This window comes from Schistocerca cancellata, chromosome 2, assembly GCF_023864275.1.
Source record: "Schistocerca cancellata isolate TAMUIC-IGC-003103 chromosome 2, iqSchCanc2.1, whole genome shotgun sequence".
Taxonomy (NCBI): domain Eukaryota; kingdom Metazoa; phylum Arthropoda; class Insecta; order Orthoptera; family Acrididae; genus Schistocerca; species Schistocerca cancellata.
The window spans coordinates 778,098,479-778,122,027 of NC_064627.1; the positions used below are offsets into that span (position 1 = coordinate 778,098,479).

At 44.0% G+C, this 23,549-nt stretch overlaps 1 protein-coding gene across 2 annotated transcripts in view; it reads left to right on the forward strand.

Moving 5' to 3' along the window:
- The window catches only part of LOC126162627 (ribosomal protein S6 kinase alpha-5-like), a 400,316-nt gene that overhangs the window by 63,150 nt on the left and 313,617 nt on the right, over window positions 1-23,549 (forward strand). For both annotated transcript variants that reach the window (XM_049919248.1, XM_049919249.1), the window contains exon 2: window positions 21,637-21,708. In XM_049919248.1, the coding sequence (XP_049775205.1) occupies window positions 21,637-21,708 (72 nt within the window). The remainder of the gene's footprint in view (window positions 1-21,636; window positions 21,709-23,549) is intronic.

Here is a 23,549-nt window from a genome sequence, read left to right on the forward strand (position 1 = left end):
CGGGAAAGCTTTGGAGATAGCACTTTCGTGGAAAGTTGCATCAAGCAGGTCTCATACTGTGCTAGCGACACGAAGTGTTGTCCCATCTTTCATAAAAACAGTTATTTTCCACAGTTGAGTTCTTCCAGTGGAAGAAGCACATGTTGTACAAGGAGGTCTGATAGAGTACAGACGTCACGGTACATCTGACACTCCCCTTCGGTGTGTCCTCTTCGAAGAAGAACGGGCCGAGAAAAAGGTAGTTGTGAATCCACATCACAATACGGCAACTGCAATGGCTCATCGTGGACAACACGAGGTTTAACAGTATCCCAAATTCGGCACTTTTGTGTATTCACTACATCCTGTAGTGTAAAATGTGCCTCATCACTTCATATAATATTGCCCGGCCACCTCATGAACTTGGATCTGTGCCAGAAATCGAGGAGCTTATTCAGAACATTGCTGCGATTGATGGGGTTTCAGCTGCTGCACCGTCTGTCTCGTACGGGTACACGTGTCATATAGTCAATAAAAATTTCCGCACTGTTGACTACGGGATGGGCAATTCTCGTGACACCGCACGTGCTGGATGGTCAGATACAGCAACAGCAATCTCGCCAATAACTTCCATTGGGATTGGACGCCTTCCTCTGCCAGGTCTCTCACAAACGTCACTCGTGTTTTCGATTTTCATTATCTTCTTTAAACCGTTTAATGACAACGGATCTCTCCTCAGACCTTCCAGTGGGCGATACTCACAGAATGCAGCATTGTAATTGCTGCCGTTCACCTAAAACAGTTTCAATATAACAGTGCACGATCTGTCCTACCGATAGCCATACTGTTCTCACGCTATGGCTTATCAGATGACAGTGTGGCTGTCATACCGGCATACAGTTGTACAGCGACAGATTTGCACCTGGTGACCGCAACTGTGACATGTTGTGGTATCCTCGTCGCCACTGTTGAATCTTGTACCGTAGTAAACAAGGGAGAGGATATTATGGGTGACCGGTATCCTTTTTCTGCAACACAAACGCACACGTGGATTAACAGGGTTCTTCATTTACATAAAGAGGAAGCTACTTACCTTCAATAGAGTCCATCTATTGTGGTACAAGCTCTTCCGTAATAGTCCTCTTGCAGACAATATCGATACTCCTCCTATGGTCAAAATCTGGACGCTATGTACTAGCGTAGCCTGTAATGAACTATGCCGCTCCTCTAGTGAATGACAGACGCCGACCTGGAGTAGTGAATCTAGTCAGTGACTGAGTGACTGACCTAGTGACTGAATAAGTTGGTGAATGGGGGCCCTCCAGTCAGCGGCGGCGATCTAAGTACTTGCTGTCGAGAGAGCGTTGGCGGCATGGTGCTTGCGAGTCTGTCTTTGGCCTCTCCTGATGTTACACCAGCACCGATTTTTTCCAACATAAATCGGTTCCACATCAACTCATTAGCGTATTTACACAGTTTCGTTGCCATACGATAATTGCAGCCCACTCTTGACCTCCTTGAGTAGCCACACTTTAATTCTAACCATCCAGTAATTGTATTAAAAGATTTTATAAGTGTTGGTGCTGCTGCTCTACAACGTAGCCTACTTGTTGATACAATATATTATGAAATCACTGCCCTTTATTTTCTCTGGTATTAAGGATCTGGTGTTACCTCACACTTTATTTTAAATGTACAGAGTAGCGCTTTTTTTCTTAGCTTTGCATAATAATTTGCTCTTGGTTTCTTCTCCCTTCGTCTCCAATAATATCAAGTTGGTTATACACTCATGAGTTCCGTCCTCCACTGATGTTAGGTGTTGTGGCAGCGTTACGTCCCTGGGACTAGCTCAAGGACTGTAGTGGCACTGGGGGGGGGGGGGGAGGTGGAGGAGGAGGGGAGAGGAGAGAGGGGAGAGAGGAAAGAACAGGCTAGGGTCCCAGTGTCGGCTGGTGTGGTCCGCAGCCTTGGACGGTGATAGCAGCGGCTGCGCTGACGTGACTCGCACGTCATCAGTCGCCTTCCAGCCTGTTCCCTGTTTACAGCGAGTTGTGGTCTCTCCCTGCGTGGAAGTTCAGACCACGATGGCAGTGGCGCTCTGCCGGCATTAAAGAATTTACAAGATATTGCCCTCTATATTTCTGCTCACGTAGGACTACATCGCTAATTTGCTGAATTAGCGCTGGGACTAAAACTCATTTCCTTCTGTTCGACAGCATGCTGCTCACTAAAGTAATAAGAAGATTGCTCACATATAAACTCAATACTTCAGCTTGTTATTCGCCCATGTCATTTGCTTCAATGTCCACTGAAACACTTTCTTCATGTAATGTGCCTAATGCTGCCGAGTGAGCTTCACAACAGTTACCAATACGTAGCCATGGTAAAGTACTTCTCTCCGCTGTTACCATTATCTCCGAATCTACTGGTCACAGAAACACGAGAACAATACACATGAAGTAGTAGGAAGTCGAGAGTTTGAGTCAGCTTGTTATATGGATCACTATACTGGATTCGAATGAAGGAACAACACCAGCATGTAAGAAGCGTGCCACATGAAATTCATCAGGTCGATAAAGCCCTCCAGGGAAACATCACTTTACTGTAGGTACTTTGAGTGCCGCGCGTGAGGGTTTACACACAACAATAATTCCGAGCAAGGGCTACGGGTAGGGCTACCCAAGCCAGACAGGACTTAGCAGAGGGACCTGACGAAGGATGTCCTGAGGCTTCGCAGACTATCTGACGGAAAGGTGGCATCGCCACCAAAGCGGTCTCGGACGGTTGGCTGACAACCTCATCCCGTAAACAACATTGTTAAATGAACTTGAATAAAAAAGCAGTACGGTGAAAAGTTCCACAATATTTGGACCTGAAATGGAATACGAGAATTGGACGCTGTACGACAGTGGGGAGAGAAGCAACGGAAACAGGAAGAAAGCGGGAGAGACGAAGGCAGTGGCACAAAGCCGAGTCTGTTGGCGATGCTTCGTCAAAGCCCTACATTTTAACGACTAGAAATAAAACATCAATAAAGTTCGATCGGTTAACAGGTTGCAGCGTATCAGATACAAAAAACGGTTACTATTAAACAAATTTTATATAAGCTCCCAAGAAAAGTGTTCACTTTTTGGGGGTAAAATGTAAATGTGTGACTAGGGACTCCCGTCGGGTAGACCGTTCGCCGGGTGCAAGTCTTTCGATTTGACGCCACTTTGCCGACTTGCGTGTCGATGGCGATGAAATGATGATGATGATTAGGACAACACAACACCCAGTCCCTGAGCGGAGAAAATTCCCCGACCCAGCCGGGAATCGAACCCGGGCCCTGAGGAGTGACATTCTGTCACGCTGACCACTCAGCTACCTGGGGAGGAATTTTTGGGGGTCAGAGGTAGAATTGAACGGTTGAACCGTTTTTATTAAAAGCTGCGCGCAGTTTTAAAATCGCTTCTCGAGGAAGACCTGTTTAAGGTTTAGTGAAAACTTTTTGTGCGTTAGCAGTTCAGTTTGCATAAAAACCACATGTTGTTACTTATTTTTGATGTCGCTATACACAAATCTGAAGTTAGATTTTCAAAATTCAAAATGGCTGATCCAATATGGCGGACCGAAATTGTGCTAAATTATGTTTTGACCAATTTTGACCGAAATTTGACAAAAAAGGTATCTTCGTTACTTACGTTTCGTCTGCAGTTTCAGGACTGTGTATCAACCCTTCCTGTAACTGGAGTGGTTCCTGGAGAGCGATTCCCTCGTTCTTCTCGGCGAGAAACTCCGATGTGACTGAGCTGGGTATGCTGCGCTCGGCAGCCTGCACACGGTGTCCGTCAGCTTTTTTGGCGATACAAATCATTTTACGAACGTGCGTCACAAGTCTTCTACCTGAGCGGGGCGTCTCCGGTTGAGAGCGTCCCACGCCGACCGAAACACTGCTTCGAACAATGGGCTGTAGAAACGTTTGTAACGCTCGGATTAAAAAACATTTCGTCTTAATATCTTAGACACATATACCTTTCAAAAATACGATAAAAATATTCAACTATTTTGAATGAGCACCTGGCCTTAAGAGCGCCTGTCAACAGTAGATTAGATTTATTTTCATTCCAATTGATCTGTAGTGAGGAGGTCCTCCAGGATGTAGAACATGTCATAAAAACAATAATACATGACAAATATTTACAACTCAAACAAATAAGCTAATGTACCATTACACAGGTCCCAATTGGAATGATAGTCTTTTTTTAATGAACACTATATGAAAGAATCATTTTACAAATACTAATACACTGAATTTAAAATAAAAATAGTTTTTTATTTATTTATTTATCGGGTAATAATAGAGTAATAAACGTGTAATACAACTACTATAATACATATTTACAATGAACACATCACTGCACTGAAATGGTGCAGAAGTTATATTGTACTATATATATATGTCAGTTGGTTCTACTGAGAAATTCATCAATAGAGTAGGAGGAGTTGGCCACCAATAAATCCTTTAGGCTTCTCTTAAACTGAATTTCATTGGCTGTTAAGCTTTTGATGGCTGCTGGCAAGTTATTGAAAATGTGTGTTCCTGAATAATGCACACCTTTTTGTACAAGAGTAAGTGACTTTAAATTCTTGTGAAGGTTATTCTTATTTCTAGTATTGATTCCATGAATTGAGCTGTTGGTTTGAAAAAGTGATATACTTTTAATGATAAATTTAATTAAGGAATAAATATATTGGGAACCAGTAGTTAGTATCCCTAGTTCCCTAAACAGGCTTCTGCAGGATGTTCTTGAGCTCACACCACATATAACTCTTACTGCACGTTTTTGTGCCCGGAAAACTTTAGCTTGGCTTGATGAATTATCTCAAAAAATAATCCCATATGACATTATGGAATGAAAGTACGCATAGTATGCCAACTTTTTCATTTTTATATCCCCTATGTCTGACACAATTCGCATTGCAAATAGAGATTTGTTAAGACGCTTCAGCAGTTCTGTGGTGTGCTTTTCCCAGTTGAACTGATTATCAAGCTGTAATCCCAACTATTTAACACTGTCCACTTCTTCTATCTGCTTGTCATCTTATGTTGGGCATATTGTCATGGGACACCCCTTACAAGTTCTGAACTGCATGTAGTATGTTTTTTCAAAGTTTAGTAACAAGGAATTGGATAGGAACCAGTGATTAATGTCCACAAATATGTCATTAGCTGACCTTTCTAAGACTACAATCGATTTGCTATTTATTGCAATGTTTGTATCATTGGCAAACAAAACGAACTTGGCATCTGGTAATGTCACTGATGGAAGGTCATTGATATACACAAGAAAAAGAGCCCTAAAATGGAACCTTGTGGGACCCCACATGTGATTAGTTCCCTGTTGGATGATGCCTAATAGCTTGATACATCTCTCTTTCCTAATAACACCCTTTGTTTCCTGCCAGAGATATAAGATTTGAACCATTTTGCAGCATTTCCTGTTACACTATAATATTCTAATTTACTTAAAAGGATATTGTAATTTACACACTCAAATGCCTTTGACAGATCACAAAATATACCAGTTGCCTGCAATTAAGCACATTTTCACTGTAAGTGTAGATAGCCTTCTCAATATCAGAACCCTTTAGATATCCGAACTGTGACTTTGACAGTATGTTATATGAGATAATATGGTTATAAAGCCGATTGTACATTGTGGTCTCGTACAAAGCGAGCAGCGCCAGAAGCCGTCGTCCGCGAGGCCGCCCTTCCAGTTGCCGCGGAGCAGGCACCAGCGACAGGGACGATGGCTCCTGTCACATCGATTGGACAAAAAGCGGGTCAGATCGGCTGCCGAGGGCCGTACCATGTGGTGGCGGCCAGTGCCGTGCCCCTCCCCGTCATCACGCCACGCCACGCCACGCCACGCCACGTGCTGGGGGCCAGGATCCCGTCCGATACAGCCGGCGTCCACAAGCGGGGCTCGGCGGTGGGAGGCACACCGGGGCGCCGACACCGCTCCGTTCTCCGTCAGTTCTTCGTGGCTCTCTAGCACAAAGGCATCTGGATATCAGCGTTTCGCAAATGGAAATAGCGGCCCCCTCCCTCGTAGCTGATAAAGGTACACCGTACCTTACAAGGCAAACGTACGCGTTATCTTACAAGGAAAGACTCGATACAGCCACGGATTTTGGTCCTTGTCTACAAAGGAGTAGACGTACACACTGATTTCTATTCAACTGCTTTTTTGGGAATCTTTTTGGAAAAATTGCAGCAAACGTTTAGGGGGGGGGGGGGGTAGGACGTCAAACGGGACGACTTGGAGCAGGAGAGACACCACAGGAATTTTTGATTTCCACTGTTTATACTTTTAAAAATAAATTCATAAAACTTTGTCGGAATGACCAGAAAGGATTCAGGATTTACACTTACAATGGTGGAAGTTCAGAAATATAAGAAAATAATTTACATTTGTATTTCACCTTTTTTCACTTTTTTTTTCACTATGGGACTTAACTTCTGGGTCATCAGTCCCCTAGAACTTAGAACTACTCAAACATAACTAACCTAAGGACATCACACACACCCATGCCCGAGGCAGGATTAGAACCTGCGACCGTAGCGGTCGCGCGATTCCAGGCTGTAGCGCTTAGAACCGCTCGGCCACACGGCCGGCTCACTTACCATTGGCTGCATTTGTTGCTATAGGTACACTTTCCTTCATACGTAAGGGAGATTCTTCGATGAATTTTGCAGAGCATACAAACCATATTTACAGGTGTATCAAACTCTAGAACTTTTCCAAATCTGTTAAAAACTGTGGTAAAAATTGAGATAATTAACTATAAAATTTGAGTTTTTTCTAAAAATGGAGTTTAAAATGTAACAGCACATTCATTTTTTTTCATAAATTAAATAATTTCTAGAGTTTCATACACCTATTAGTATGGTTCGTATTCTGTGCAAAATTCATCGAAGAATCTCTCTTACTTATGAAGAAATGTGTACCTAAGGCAATAAACGCAGCCAATAGAAGTGGAAAAAATGAACTTTCACATGTAAAAAAAAAAAAAAAAAAAATTTGATCTTCCACTGCTATGATTTTGAATCCTGAATCCTTCCTGGTCATGCTGACACAGTTTTATGAATTTATTCGTAAAAGTCTAGACAGTGGAAATTAAAATGTCCTGTGGTGTCTCTCCTGCTGTGCGTTTGACGTCCTACCATCCTTAAAGCTGATGTTCTGAGATCGTACTAAAGTAAAGGACGTCCCCAAAGAACGCAGCTTTTGAAATGGCTCCCATTTCTGTTCTAGTAAGTTGAGAGCACAGAACGTTTTACAATTTTCATTTGTTTGCTTAGCGGTTGGTAATGGAGCGCTTTACAACGGAATAGCATTTTATTTACTTTTTATTTTTTTTATTTTACAATTCGTTGCGTGCTGCTTCTGGGAATACTCAGTTGTTGTGAACGTCGGCGAATGGATTTCACCATACTTACAGCGACAGTATCACTCTTGATAGCCCGCCCGGTTGGCCGTGCGGTCTAACGCACGGCTTTCCGGGCTGGAAGGAGTGCCTGGTCCCCGGCACGAATCCGCCCAGCGGATTTGTGTCGAGGTCCGGTGAACCGGCCCGTCTGTGGATGGTTTTTAGGCGGTTTTCCATCAGCCTCGGCGAATGCGGGCTGGTTCCCCTTATTCTGCCTCAGCTACACTATGTCGGCGATTGCTGCGCAAACAAGTTCTCCTCGTACGCGTACACCACCATTACTCTACCACGCAAACATGGGGGTTACACTCGTCTGGTGTGAGACGTTCCCTGAGGGTCCAACGGGGGCCGAATCGCACAATAACCCTGTGTTCGGTGTGGGGCGGCGGAGGGGTGAAGTGGACTGTGGTAGTCGTCATGGGGCTATGGACCACTGCGGCTGCCGCGGGGACGGAGCCTCTCCGTCGTTTCTAGGTCCCCGGTTAACATACAATACAATACAATCACTCTTGATAGCGATTTTCCCGAAGAATGTGTAAAACGATTCAACTGATACAATAAATGTAGCCAAAAGGCAACGAAAAGCGCAGGGCAATTGCCCGTATGGTACTTGCGAAACAAAGAACGGGCAATAATTTCTTTAAGAAAGTAATGTTCATTGATGAGCCGCATTCTCGTGAACAAACAAAATTTCAGTATTTGCGATATAGGAAACATCCGATAGATAAAAGCCATTACATCTATAACGAGTGACTGTGGAGTGTGGCACTTGGGCTGGAGCGTAAATGGGCCGTACTGCTTCAAAGGTGGTGTCAGAAATCCATTAACAGTGAACGGCGAAAGCTAGCGCTGTGCGTTACGGTAGTTCTGTAGTGTGAACTGGATCGCGTGAATGCTGAAGAGTTATTGTTTCAACAAGGTGCTACAATCTGTCACATATCGATTGCAACAATGGACTTGCTACGAGTGAGTTTGCCTGGCGGATGATTTCTCTCAGTGCTGACGTGAACTGGCCACCCAGATCTCGTTATTTGATGCCATGTGATTTTCTTTCTGTGAGAGTAATGGAAATCTCGTGTGTACACTAAGAAATCTATCACTTCTAGAGCTCAAGTCCGAGATTCAGTGAGGGATTTCAGTACTACAGTTGCAAGTATGCCGAAAAGTCGCTGAAAATTTCATTAAAAGAACGAGAATGTGCTTGCAGAGTCGTGGAGGGCATTTGAGTAAGATTGTTTCATACATAAGCAGACGTAGCATACACTGCAGTAAGTGAACTACTTAGATTCATCTATAAATTTGTATGTTGTGCAGTCAAAAATTTCGTTCTCTGTGGGATACCCTTGACGTACCTGGTTCTCGGCAAGTTCGGGTATACAGCGTGCTTCAAAAAGATTCATCTGATTTCAAAAAACTGTCTTCTATCTGAATTAAGAAAGAAATTTGAGGTGGAGTGTAACTTATGCAAAGGACCAGAAAGTTTTTTTTTTCCGTACAGAACCATACGATTTTGCAGCGGTATCTATATTACATACAAGCGCATACGACTCTGAAATAATTTTTACAATTGCGTTTAAGATCAAAATTTTCAATGACGTTTTAAAAATGTTTGTCTTTCACCAGCTCACGCAATAGTCCAGACTATAATCAGTCATTTCCCACTTTTGCGACCATGTCTGAAGTCAATGCGTTCATTCTTCGTTGCTATGCTGCTCCACGGTCAACACAGTCAGGTTGTAAGCATTTCACAAACATCGTCACTGGTGGAAACCCCCGCCAGTGGTGTAATGCGAGATACAAACACCCCTTAAGCTCGACCCATCTTTGCGGCAGCTCACAGTTACGAAACGCTCTTACATGCGGGTACCATGATCTCTGTCTTGCTGAAAATTGAAATTTTCAGCAAGTACTTGTCTCGGTGGTCACTGGGTAATGATCGAGCAAGATAGATCCCAAAGGAGATCGCTATCGGTAATCACATGAAGCAGAGACTTAAAACTGGCGCCAAGGTAAACTTTCTTTCATTCATCTGTGTAAACCGGTATGAGATTTCGGATTTTGCTACTATGTAAGCCAGTGTAGCTGCTATGATTGTGACGGTCGTCGGATGGCGCAAACTGAACTGCGTTAAATGTTAATTTCTATATGGTGGTGCTTTCACGTACGCATCATAGCTTCAGTGTAAACAGTGTTGCTGCCCAGTGTTGCTGCCCAGTGTTGACTCTAAAAACAAGTCTATACGGAATGACACACACTGTTTTTCTGTATCATTGCTAATCGTGATGGTATATCTTTGCAATAGTGTACTATAATTATGTGGTTATGATCCTGAGCAAGGATAAACCAGCACAGCTTTGGAATCCGTTGGTTATCCCACACAAAAAATGTCATGCGGTTCCACCTGTCGCTCGGTAATTATTGCCACTTTAAGTGTAAATACATATATCGTTCAGAAAATGTACAGTTATTCCTCACGTCGCGAAAGAAGAGTATTACGTTTTGATGACGATGGGAACGCGCACAGCATTTTAACCCAGGTCCGGCGACGTAGTACATTAATTGATGGAAGTTCTCGCACAGATCAGCCCTTCATTATATACTCATTAGACTCTCGTTAGGCAACGTAATTAATGAACATGCAGTGTGTACGTATTTTTGTGCTCACTTCTTCCCTATAGCCTCTTCTCATTGCTAAGGAAGCGGTCCTCTCCCGTGTTCTTCGGTCCCACGAGAGGCCGGACCGTTATTTTCACTTTATAGGTGGCTCAAGAAACTTCACGAGGAAGTGACGGCTTTCTAGAATTAGCAGTAATTCAACAAGCCTTCTCATCTGCTTAAATTCTATAGACCTGTGCGGCGACTCCAAATCTCTAACAGGCTCTCAGAGAAAAAAAATGGGTGGCTCCAATCTGATCATTTCGTGACTCTGGTCTCATAAACCCTATAGCAACACTAACGAAACGGCAGAATTGTAGAACGATCTGACCGTATCAAGGGATCGAGAGCTGGTGGAAAAGTGTCGTAAGAGCTGGGAAATATAGTGTGTTGGGGAACAAGATATTAGTTCGTTAGTAAATAGGTATTTTGATTATTATAGTCAAATGTTTAAGTTGATACTGTAGGGACTGCTACGGTTCTGGGGTAATTAAGTCGTTAGGGCAGCTGCTGAATACAGTGGCAGCTGGTCTACCGGAATGCTTTTCAGTTGCTTAAGGCAATGAGTAGTCGTCGTCATCAGTTACTAAATTTCCCTAAACCAAAAATTGTTCCGTTTCTTGAAGAATTACAATGTTAGTGTGGTCCTGCGGGAATGTCTGCACCATCCTAAACGCCAGAGATTTTTCGTTGTCGTCAGTACCAACTTTCCGTATCGTTTACGAGGCAATAATGATTTTAAAAGATCGTAGTTAGAGAAGAAATTAGGTTGTTTCACCATTGAGAAATTTCGTTACTGAAGCAGACACCAATCACTCTAACCACAGTGTTTACTGGCATAGAGGCTGCCTGTTGCACCCTTTTTTTGAGAAGCTCCCAGGACTCGACGATTGTTGGTGTCTGGCACGGTAGTTCGGTAGTTAGGTCGAGCGTGAAGGGGAAGTGACAGTATTACGCTAGTAGGATTCAAAGTAACCAGTGAATAACGGTATAATGACGAGCAGCAGTCTCGTAGGAAGCAAACTGGGAAGGGATGCTAAGAAGGGGTTACGCGAGATTTATCTGAAGAATACACAACCTGACGAGAGCAACCTCCGAACGTTTGCTGTGGAAATGTGGGAAAGTGTTACTTTCTGATGGCAACAGTGTAGTACATTTTCTCTCTGAAATGAAGTTGAACACATTTGCTCTCGGGTAGGAGTTCCCAAACTTTTCCTCCGACGGAACACTTTTAGAAACCTGGTACTGTGATGGAACACTTTATTTTGAAGGTTAATAAATTTTTTAAAAAATTAGAAAAACCAATCAGGGAGTTCTAAAATTTTAAATCGTTACTAATAACACAAAAAGCATAATAAGTTTTTTAAGTAGTAATGTCAGAATGTAAAAAAGACACGTTATTAATAGTTTTTCGCGGAGCGGTTATTCACTTCCCGGAGAACAAAGTTGGGAAATACTGCTCTACGGAACGAACACCAGTGTGTGCAAAGTGTATCTGATGTTATACGTGACTTGAACGCGACTGGAAACGGAGCCTGTGATATTTGGAGACAGTGCCATAGGTTACATCAAAGTTGCACATACATACAGTACGTGTGTGTCGCTGACATTAATCCATCTGATGATGGACGTTAAAATCCATGATATGTGTAGTGAGCGTAAAAAGAGTATGACTTGTTACAGTAATATATTATTTCAATTTACGTTCATAGCATCACGGTAAAGCCTAAATTAAATGGTTCGCATTGAAAGTCGAACGCACTGTTGTCAAAACAATGAAAAACACAAGAAAACTCAGCATACGGTTTAAAGTTAGGAAACAAGTGGAGAATAAAATGGTGGTCTCTAAGGGGACGCCGGATGGACGAAACAAATTTTAAAAGTACTCCCACTTCTAGTACGACACAGTGCGACGTTTGCGGACCTGACTCGTTATTCCCCACGTAGACACTGTACTTGTTCTTTACCATTGTACATGGATATCAAAAGCCAGTTTTTCTGTAACGAACCTATTTATCCTTTAAGCATTCGTACACGATCATATACAGCACTTAACGCTACACGAATGTAACATAACTTGAGTTTGAGAAACAATGGACCCAACCTTTTTTTCACTGTGGTCTTCATTTCTAATCACAATAGGAGAAAATATCTCTGTCGCAAATTCCTAGTACGTGAGCCTGTGTGTGTGTGTGTGTGTGTGTGTGTGTGTGTGTGTCGTAGAACTCGCAGTGTGTCAACGCGGCGGCAGGGTTTGGCGAGTGGAAGGCTCGGCTCTGTTCGGCTACGCTCGGTGCGGGCTCGTGTTCTCACACGCGGCGCGCCGGAACAATAGCTGGCGCAACATCCGGTGTGCGCAGGCGCGGCCTAGGCGCGCCCCGCTGCGGGTCGCAGGTTCGCATCGCCAACACTCCCGCCAGCCTTTGTTCCGCTGGCAACGCGTGGCATCATGACATCACTGTTAGCACAGGAACGAGCTGTAAACTAAGCAACAAAGGAAAGCTCGCCGCGCTGACTTGGGGCGTACAAAGGCTTTGTCAGTAAGGTGCGGCTAGGAAAAATGGGTAATTGACACTAGATGGGGCGAAGGTGATTACGGTGACTTCTTGCGGTACTCGAGCTGGCTTCAGCTTGATCGGCTATTGTCTTACTCTGCACGTTCGATCGCAGGGTGGGGCTCTCCATCTCGGGAAGACTGTCGTAGCTTACTTGGGCGCCGGAAACATTCGAAGTTTCGCGCAGCCTAAGTGTGGTTTCTGAGTGGTTAGTCATTTCGAGGAAAAATACATGACCAGTCGTTTTTTTCCAAGATTAGGTCAACCTGTTTCGGAATTGGCGTCTGTATCACTGTATTGACATAGCTACTTTCGGCTATTGGGTGATATTGTCCGTTAACTTCCCGATTTTCTGATGCACCACCTGTGAAATGAGGTGCAGTCTGCGTAGTATATACACCGAACGCCACTAAAAATTTTGACAAAGCTTCTTCAAACTGCTGCTACTTAAGAGCAGAAATTTCATTGTAATCTACTGAAGTAAATCTCCCCGTCTGAAACCTGAAAAAGCCTGGGAAGATGAAGGCGACTGATTCTAGAACTTTCAGCAGTACCACTTCTACATCTCGTCGGGGTAAGAAAGCAACATAGCCTTCCTCTCCAACTACGAGGTCATTAAAGACGAAGGGCAAAACATCACATGTGATCTTGTTGAATCAATCATGATTAGGCGCAGAAAATTTATGAAAAGTAAGAAGTAGAGAAATTGGAACAATGACCCTTGGGAATACTTGCCGAGTGGCTTTATCACACCATCGTTATTCGCTAAGCTCCACACAGGTAAAATAGCGCGCAGTAGTTTGAACTCCATGATGTGCTAAGTACGGTCCTCTTCAGGATGTAATGCCATTACCTTTCTCTAGCTTCCTAACCTACTCACCTAGTTGTGGGAAGAACTGCAGTTCAACTTTTTATCAAAAAGACATTACGACTAGACGTAATAAACATACATTTGAACGGATTAATGTCTCACAGGACCATCCGCTGGTAGTACATCGAATGTTTCAATCCTAGTGTGCCATAAAATCGAGCAGAAAAATATTAGTTGCTTCATAATCCGTCACTGATTTACAGAGAGCGACACCAATAAAATACTTCCGTGTAGGCTTACCTTAACGAATGACGTCAGAATACAATCGCACGTCTGATTTATTCATAGTAGCACACGCACTGCCTGCCCTTGACTGTACGTGCACGGTAGCAGGAGAGACTTCCTTATTGAGGTGTGACGCAATCGAAATAAAATTTTGAGTTATGTGACGTGGTTACAGCTTTGAATCTTTTATTTTTTCCAAACTGTAGTCATTCGGATTTGGTATTACCGTTGCTTCTAGCACTCGATGTCAGTTTGTGCCCCGTACAGCGTTCCTAGCAAGCTAAGGCAAACTTTCTGTAAGAATACCAGGTAGCAGAGCAGGGCGGCCACCGTTGTTTGTCTGGCCTGGTGTGCAGCAGGTGACCGCGTGTGGGGGTAGGAGGCAACACCTGGCAGCCGCAGCTGCCCGCCCTGCGAGGGTTGTTCACCGTGCGGGACTCCGCCCCCGCCGCACCGTGCGCTACTGTCGGCTACCAGTTCGAAATACCTGTGAAGCCGCCTGTAGCTGGGCGTGCGGCTACACAGAGGGGCACTTTCTGTGTCCAAACAACGTACTGGCCTCCAGTTACACGCTTCTCAATAACGATTTCACTATTAGGTTGCACAGTGATACGCAACTGGTCATTAGTTCGTTCCGTTTCCATAAGTATTCGCAGGATGTATTGACGAACATTCCTTCTCCTATGATCTGTAGAGTTCTATAACACGGGATTAATACGATGTTGGTGCAGTCACACAGAGGTTATTAACATTTAGCGACTTGGTTACGGAGGTGAATAGGATTTAATACGGGCCGGCCGGAGTAGCCGTGCGGTTCTAGGCGCTACAGTCTGGAGCCGAGCGACCGCTACAGTCGCAGGTTCGAATCCTGCCTCGGGAATGGATGTGTGTGATGTCTTTAGGTTAGTTAGGTTTAATTAGTTCTAACTTCTAGGCGACTGATGACCTCAGAAGTTAAGTCGCATAGTGCTCAGAGCCATTTGAATTAATACGGATTTAGAGAAATGGGAACACTACAATGAATGCGATCAGTATGGCACTGTATTCTGAAACTGTGGAAAAGAAAAAGTGCATATATATATATATATGCTCGGAATTTTCGGAATTTAACTGTCCACTTATGTACGAAAATACCCCAGTCAGCTGGAACTTTAAATCAATTTTTGCACATTGCAAGCTGAAATCATCATCACACCGCAGACGTCATACTGGTTAAAATACTAGATTTCTCTTTCGGGATAAGCTTTGTTCAAGTCCCTATTCAGCCATCCTAATTTAATTTTCCATTAGTTGCCCAAATGCACTTCGTGTGTGTTCCGCACAGTACACCTCTAACTCTTTCTCCATTCCTTCTCTTCCTTTCAACTGATGATACGTTTGCTCTGACTACTTCTTCTGCCTTGTATCCACTTTCCTTCCTGGTCACACAAGTTTTCAGGAATGACGATAGCGTTACTTAACTACTGTAAACCGCTTCGCACTCTCTCTCTCTCAGGGATACTTCCATGTTCGGTAATACGTCAACAATCCTAAGTGTAAAGCTCCTTTGAACGCCGTCCATTCACAAGCCTGGCAACTGATTGGCTACAAGGTAATGAGGAAAGCCCTCATTTCTCTCCTAACCCTGTAAGTCCCAATAATGTAACTAAATTAATTTTAAGATTACAACAAAAGTGACACTTATCGTCATGGTAAATAACGAGTAAAAGAAGAAACTGGCAAAAATTAAACAATCAACTGTTTTAAAGCTGGGAGTTTACGTCGGAACCACCGGAACATACTGTTCTCATCACACTCCTTGCTCGCGATGATCGATATTTTGTTGGATTGACAGCGCCATTTCGACCTTCGCATTGAATATGCCTTCCCACATTCCTTGTCTCGGGTGTTAGAGGACGACCCTCGCGTGGTTATATCTGGACTTAGTTTTCTTCGTAAAAGTGGCTTGTACGGTGACATATAAGTCCTCGAATTTTCCTCTGGAATTTGAGTCCCTCAGTTAGTGTAGGTGTTGGTTATGGAGACCTTGACCTTGCCTCCACACCGGCCAGGCTCTCCCCGCCTTTTCCCTACATTTTGTGTGATCTGTTGTGCTGTTTTGTTTCCAGTTCCCTTGTCTTCTTCCCCTGGCGTTGTCCCCATTGTGTCGTGATAATGGTACGATGTGGCTGTCAGAATGGGTCGGTGGCGGTGCTGGTGACCCACCGTGCGTAGCGTTTCTGGGACATCCCTGCTCTCCCCATTTCCACCCAACCCCCTGCTGTTCTTTCCTCTTCCCTCTGCCCCGACCTTTTCTCTCTTTGTTTGCACGTTATCCCTTCCCCATGACTGGACTGTGCTGTTTGTGTTCCTCCTCTTCTGATTTCTGCCATCCTAGATCATGGGACCGCTGACCTTGCTGTTTGGTCTCCTATCGCCGCCCCCTCCCCTCCCCAATAAACCAAGGAACCAACCAATAAACCACCGGCATATCACGAGATATACTTGAAACCAGTTTCGCATTTTTCTCAGTGTCCCACATCTCGAAACTGAAACAAAATCACAAAGCCTAGAACAAAAAAAGTCCGAAATAACATGCAAAAATGACTTCAAATATAAGAAATTTATGTGAAAAGTGCGTAATTTTCCAATGGTATCATTTATAAAACACTCATAACAGCACTAATACAAACTCCAATTAACATTACAATAACTTCAGATGTACTTATTTTCACTGTTAATAATACCATCAAGGTGATCACTATAAAAAAGTCAGTTTCCTTCAATACGCAGGACAATATCCGCGCCGAATGTTGCTTTGAACGCTGTGACTTCTAAAACGCTCGACATTCGTAGATGTACATCGGCGTACCACTAGATGTCTCGGTCGTGCAGTACCATCGGTGGTTTCATGCGAAAGGCGTAGGTACCTAAAAAAAAATTAATAAATGTTTGTTTCAGACAGAAACCACTGCTACTGAAAGTGTTAAATGGTCGCGATGACATTTCGTGCTTACAGGAGGACTAACGGAAATCACTGAAGACGCCCCATGAAAGAAACGTTTTATTTTATCTGAAGTACCATGGCAGCTCATCTGATAATGACTGCAAATTATCGAAGCTCAACTGACGAGTGAAATGCACAAGGATAGAATTTGGGAAATGTAAACGAGTTGTCAGTGAACGTACACTATTTTAATTTTTATTCTTTTGATGTAGCCCGTGCTTAAATATCCAATGCCAATACATTTCTGATGAAGGGAACATATTTTTCTGAGACAAAGCGTTTTTACAGTTATTGAGTTGTAGGCCTACCAAAAGTAATAGTAGTTGATGTCGTTGTATAAAACGCTCTTGTTGATTCCGGGGTCACGACATTAACTTAAAAACTGACGTTTATTTGTCTTTGCCAGTTCAGCAGTGGCCTTCAGTTTGTACGAAAAAATATTTACCCCCGAAAATAAGACCGCTGGTGAGATAAACAGTGCTTATCACCACCTCCGCGGGACCTTGTGCTCTGCTTCTGCAGCCTACGCGAACTTCGGACAGTGTACGGGCGCGTGGAATCGGCAAGGTCTCCGCGGTGATGCGATTACGAGGCGTCACTGCCGGTTGCCGCAGGTCAAGGACTGGGGCGGGGCGCCGCGCTGCGCAGCGCGAGTGTGTTTTTGTTGCCAGAGGGCCGGCGTCGAGACGTGCAGGAGTCTGCGGAAAGGCAACAAACCGCGCGCTCGTCTCGGCAAACAAATCCCCGCCGCCGGCCGATGGTGGCGGCCTCCACTTAACAGCAGCACCTCTGTGTACTCGGGGCGCATCTGCAGCGCCCCGCCGAAGCGAGCATTCAGCAAGTGCTGCGTATTATGCGTTGAACCGTGTTGTCATGCTGCTCGTCTCTGCTGTACGTCTGGCTCCTTGTAGGCACGAATACTCGCCCACCGGTGTAACACAGTATGTTGTCCTCGACGACGAGTGGTTCTTCAGAGACAAGGGTATCCTCAGGAGGGCCCCAGGGAAGTGTGAAAGGACCGCCGTTTTTCTCTATGTACGTAAGTGATTGGGAAGAGAGGGTGCGCACAAATCAGCGGTCGTTCGCTGATCATGCTATGGTGTACGGAAAGGTGTCTAAGATGAGTGACTATAGGAAGATATAAGGTGACCTCCACAAAATCTCTGGTTAGTGTGATGAATGGCAGCTAGCTCGAAATGTAGAAAAATGTCAATTAATGCGAATGAGCAGGAAAATAAACCGAAATGGTCGGATACAGCATTAAGTGTTCCGCTTGGCACAGTCACGTCGTTTAAATATCAGGGAGTTACGGTGCAAAATGGCTCAAATGGCTCTGAGCACTATGGCACTTAACTTCTGAGGTCATCAGTCGCCTAGAACTTAGAACTAATTAAACCTAACTAACCTAAGGACATCACACGCATCCATGCCCGAGGCAGGATTCGAACCTGCGACCGTAGCGGTCGCTCGGTTTCAGACTGGCGTTACGGTGCAAAACGATATGAAATGCAACGAGCATGTTAGGATTGTGGTAGGGAAGGCAAATGGTAGACTTCGCTTTATTGGGAGAATTTTAGGAAAAGAGTGGTCCACCTGTAAAGGGGACCTTATATGCACTATGTGATCAAAAGTATCCCGACACCTGGCTGAAAATGACTTAAAAGTTCGTGGCACTCTCCATCGGTAATGGTGGAATCAATATGGTGTTGGCCCACCCTAAGCCTTGATGACAGCTTCTGCTCTCGCAGGCATACCTTCAATCTGGTGCTGGAAGGTTTCTTGGGGAATGGCAGCGCATTCTTCAAGGAGTGCTGCACTGAGAAGAGGTATCGAGTCGGTCGGTGAGGACTGGCACGAAGTGTGCGTTCCAAACCATCCCAAAGGTGTTACATAGGATGCAGGCCAGTCCATTACAGGGATGTTATTGTGTTACCACTCCGCTACAGGCCGTGCTCGATCGTGTTGAAAGATGCTATCACCATCCCCGAATTGCTCTTCAACACTGAGAAGTAACAAGGTGCTTAAAACATCAGTGTAGGTCTGTGCTGTGATAGTGCCACCCAAAATAACAATGGGTGCAAGTCCCTCCATGAAAAACACGACCATCTAATGAATAACTGCTCGTAACATTTCTCGTGCGGTTCGGGGTTCTGGTGCGGTTGGGAATTATTGGAAGAAGGGTATGATTTGTAAAAATTATGTAAAAGGACTGATATTGACGCCGTATGAATAGCTGATTGTAACAATCCCGATAAATTGAAGTTCTGCTTTCAGTTTTACAGCGTTTGGGTAGGAAAAAAAAATGTTCATCTGCAATTACTTCGTCGCTTCAACTCAAATGACATTTGTTACTAAATTTAATATTCAATCTGAAATACTTACACCTTACGGTGTGTGATGGGAAGGGTACTATACAGTGCTACTGTATCTTCCTCTTCTCTTGTTGCAGTCGCCATAGATACGTGAGAAGGGAGGACTTTCTGCATGCCTGCGAGGAAGGAAGCAAAGTACTGCTTATTCATTCTCGTGAGAACGTACAATCTGTGAGTTTCAGTGGTACATACTCTCTTGTAGCGTCTGCCGCCGGAGGTAGATGAGCATATTGTGATTTCTTCGCTCATATTAAACGAACCCGTGACGAAACGCGCTGTTCTTCTTTGAGTCTTCTCCGTTTCGTGTATGAATCTTAACCCCAACATATGCTTAAAAAGGCAAACGTTTATCTAGGAAAGTAGTCAGTTGTACAAGGGTAGAAGTAAACAACCACATCCTTGGACAGTAATATCTCTCGTGTTTAATCTGACCTTCTAACAACCATTTGAAAGTCGGAGCTCTTCTGTGAATGCTGCTCGGAATATAGAGATGTCATTCTTTTCTTTTGTGTTGAAAGGAGTTACATCCACTTGCTCCTGCGACGGCTGGTGTGGGTCGTACATTGTGTGTTGGCGGCTGAGGGCTGAGAGAGAGGGGTGGGGACAGCTGACGGCAAACCGTTCGCTAAAAGGTCCGTGTTTTATTGAGACGCCGGAGGCGCCGGTTGCGTACACTGGGGACGGAACTCAGGGGCTGCGAGCGCGCGTCCGCTTTTTCCCGGTTGTTCTGGGGAGGCGGCCGGCCGCCGAGTAATTATGCGCGACTGTGCGTGTCGGGGGCGGACTCGTAAATTACCGCGGGGGCGGAATGCTGCCGCCGGCCGCCCGGCGTCCATCCCACGCTTGGGACACGTGTCTGTAGGCACTGTTCTGTCCCGAATTTTTTTCTGATATCCTCGTCACAGAGATATGTACGAATGGGAGTGTCAGACTCTATCGCTTCACAAGTGTCGCTAGTAGTCACACTGCTCCATGGACTGTGCAGGCTTTGAAATGAAACAAGTCGTCTGTGTACATAATCGTCATTCTTAACTTTCTACCTGCTTATCTGTTTATTCAGTCCCATTGCAAGTATCACTTCGCTACTGGAATATGTAACAGAACAATCAAAATATTTTAGCCTTTGACATCTGGGCATGGAGAAAGCAATACGGCAACATTGCTGCTGTCCCGAGATCGTATGCATAGTATTACAATGGAAGAATTCTCAAAGAGAGCTTGTTATGTGCAGCCTTCAGGTTACTTACATGGTACTCTGCTTTCACTTTCTCGTAATTTTTTAAATTAATACTGCCATCGATGTCACTATTGATTGCCGTCGTTGCCTCGGTTGGTCGATTGGTTGCCATCATTGCCTCGGTTGATCGGTGAGTTGTTGTTGTTGCTGTTGTTGTTGTTTTCAAGTGATGGATTGAGCGCCGTCATTGCCTCAACTGGTGAACTAATTGCTGTCGTTCCCTCAAGATATCGATAGACTCACACCGTCATTACGACTGATCGCATGTGATTGTTGCGATCGATACTTAGCCTTCTTCATTAAGATAAATCAGTCACCTTAGTCACGAATCGTACGATCATGGTCGCCATCGCAATCTATGGAACGAGGTGTCGCCTTTAAATCGATTGATCGCTAAACCGGTTACCTTAACCTATCATTGGATTTATCGACTAAGACAAGTGTAATAGTATATAGATGGATATATAGGTGGATCGGTTAGAATGATCTATCGATCAGTCGATGTATCGATTGATCCATCATAACCGTAGAAGTTACTGCAGATTGATGGGTTTCCGGCGATGCCACTATCGATCAAATTATTACCTTGGTGTCATGGTCGTTGTATATATTACCACCGTTCTCAAGACCGAACGGTAGATAGCTGTCGCTGTCACGACAGATCGATCGATTGCCACTTCTGTAGCTTATTATTGTTGCCATTATTATAATGATCGAATTCCTCATAGTTTCAATACAATTTTCCTTCGTTCCGATCACACCTTAGGAGATAAGGGCCACACAATAGTTGTTCAGGGACTGCCGAGGAAAATAATTCTCACCAACCCTGAAGTCCTGACGACGACGGTTAATCTGTTTTCTGGACGGAAGTAACTCCCACCTGGACACAGTTTCTCCTACCTAGAGAAACTCTGGCGATGGGTACACTAAGAACCCAACTGCGCACGAAAGAGGGTTCCTGAACAGAACAGAAATTCCATTCCGTAGGGGCTCTTTGATCCCCAAGTAGGGTCACAACAAAAACGACGTTTTAAATTTGAAATGCTGACATTAAGGCACACTGGCTAGTATCCCCTTACTGTGCACAAGTTTTGAAATGTCAGTGATACGATCAATTTATTGAGAGAAGTAGCTCTCCTTTGCTTGTAATTAAGATGATTCTGATTATTGTTTGGGAACAGTGATCTCATAAATGACACGTGTGAAGCTGGATAGTGCTGAGCTTCCCCGTCCAGTGCAATACGACGCCTAATTTGATTCTGCTGTTTCTTTTGTTTCAGTGAACCTAACGGGCACGACAGGCCGCGTGGACATGTCGCACTTCGAGCTGCTCAAGGTGCTGGGAACAGGAGGTGAGTGCGCATTCACTTCGTCTTCACTCTGTGTAGACGCCATCCCCATAGTCTTCCGTCAAAGCATTGCAAAAGCTAAATGGTGTCTGACTACTGCAAGGCTCTTCGTCAGTGTACTTCGTTTCTTTTGGAGTACAGCAATTCATTGTGGGGAAAATAAGGGCGATACTGCATCTCAAGCTTCTATATTTATCCGTATAATACATCAATGGAGGGAATTCTTCCCAGTGCCTAATCGTTCGTTACAGTTTATGGAATATTTTACGTCTTAAATATATGTAATACGTATGCAGTTTTGTCATATGACGACATGATGGAGACCGTGGCTGTTATTTGAAGACAAATGTTGGTGGTGTTGGGACAGCAACCAGCCACTAATTTACTTTCAGTTCCTTTATTCAAAGGGTACCGTTACCGGTTTAGAATCGTTGTGATTCATCTTCAGACGGTTTACACGCTTTCCTTATGACATGTGGTGTGTTTTTTTACAGATTGTCGTGAAATGTCGGTTTGGAGTGTTCGTTTTCATAACATTCGTCCAACAAATGTGAATACATCCACACTGCATTCTTATTGCTGCACACGTAAATTTTTCTCACTGAACACTTTAGATTTGTCCACACATCTTCTCGGTGACAAATCTGAAGTGTTCGGTGAGAAAAATTTACGTGTGCAGCAATAATAATGCAGTGCGAATGTATTCACATCTGTTGGACGAATGTTATGAAAACAATCCAAAACCGACATTTCACGACAATTAATCTGTAAAAAACACATCACATGTCATACAGAAAGCGTGTAAATCGTCTGAAGATGAATCACAACGATTCGAAACCGGTGACGGTACCCTTTGAATAAAGGAACTGAAAGTACATTTGTGGCTGGTTGCTGTCCTAACACGATCAACATATTTAATACGTTGTTTCCTTTCATAAGAAATGTATGTTGGGACAGTCAACCTGAACAATACGATTCCTGTTTATTTTAATAGCGGGTTCAAACCGTGTGTATTTTTCAGCAGTACTAATACACGTTCTTTATTATCTAATATTCTATGAGCGTAACCGTTTCCTTTATCTTACACACGAAGGCTACGAACGGATGGACACACATTCAGAAAGAAAAAAAAGTTCTTAGAATGCGAATGTCAGTAGACAAATCTACTCGGGTTATCACCCGAAAAGCAGAGTAGAACTGATGCGACGTACTGGCAAGTTCACTGCGAAACATTTCGAGACACCGCTATTACTGTTTTAATAACCCGGAAAGATTTCAGTGCGACAGGTTGCTGTTGGTTCTCGAAATATCATTCATTTAGACTAAATTCACATCACACTATAATATTCATTTGAACAAGACAAGTTCTCCGAACAAAATGTTGGTCATCCCCTTAAGCTTTTCAGCCCAAGTGGTTTGTACCGCAACCCACCATTTTACTCATATCGTTTTTAAGCATCAGTGCCTTTAGCATGAAACCATCTATGCTCCGTAAACCCTGAATCATGGCCTTCGTAGCATCGGTAGTTTCAGGCTTAAGGCACTGGTATTTCGAAACATAATACATAAAATGGTGGGTTGCAGTAGAAATCACTGGAGCTGGAAGGGTTAAAAGAGTTCTCTCGTAGCTTTCGAATACTGTAGATAGCGTAGAACTGGCTGTCATTTGACGCTCCACCGCTGACACAATCGTGGTACTCCTGTCAGAGTCGCAGCAAACCACGCGTATCGCATTATTTTACCTAAAATTTGCAATGGAATGTGTTTTGATGGAGTTTTCTCGGCATGTGATTCCTTCTTATCTCTCAACGATAAAAGAACAGTTTTCAAGCTTTTTGATCAAG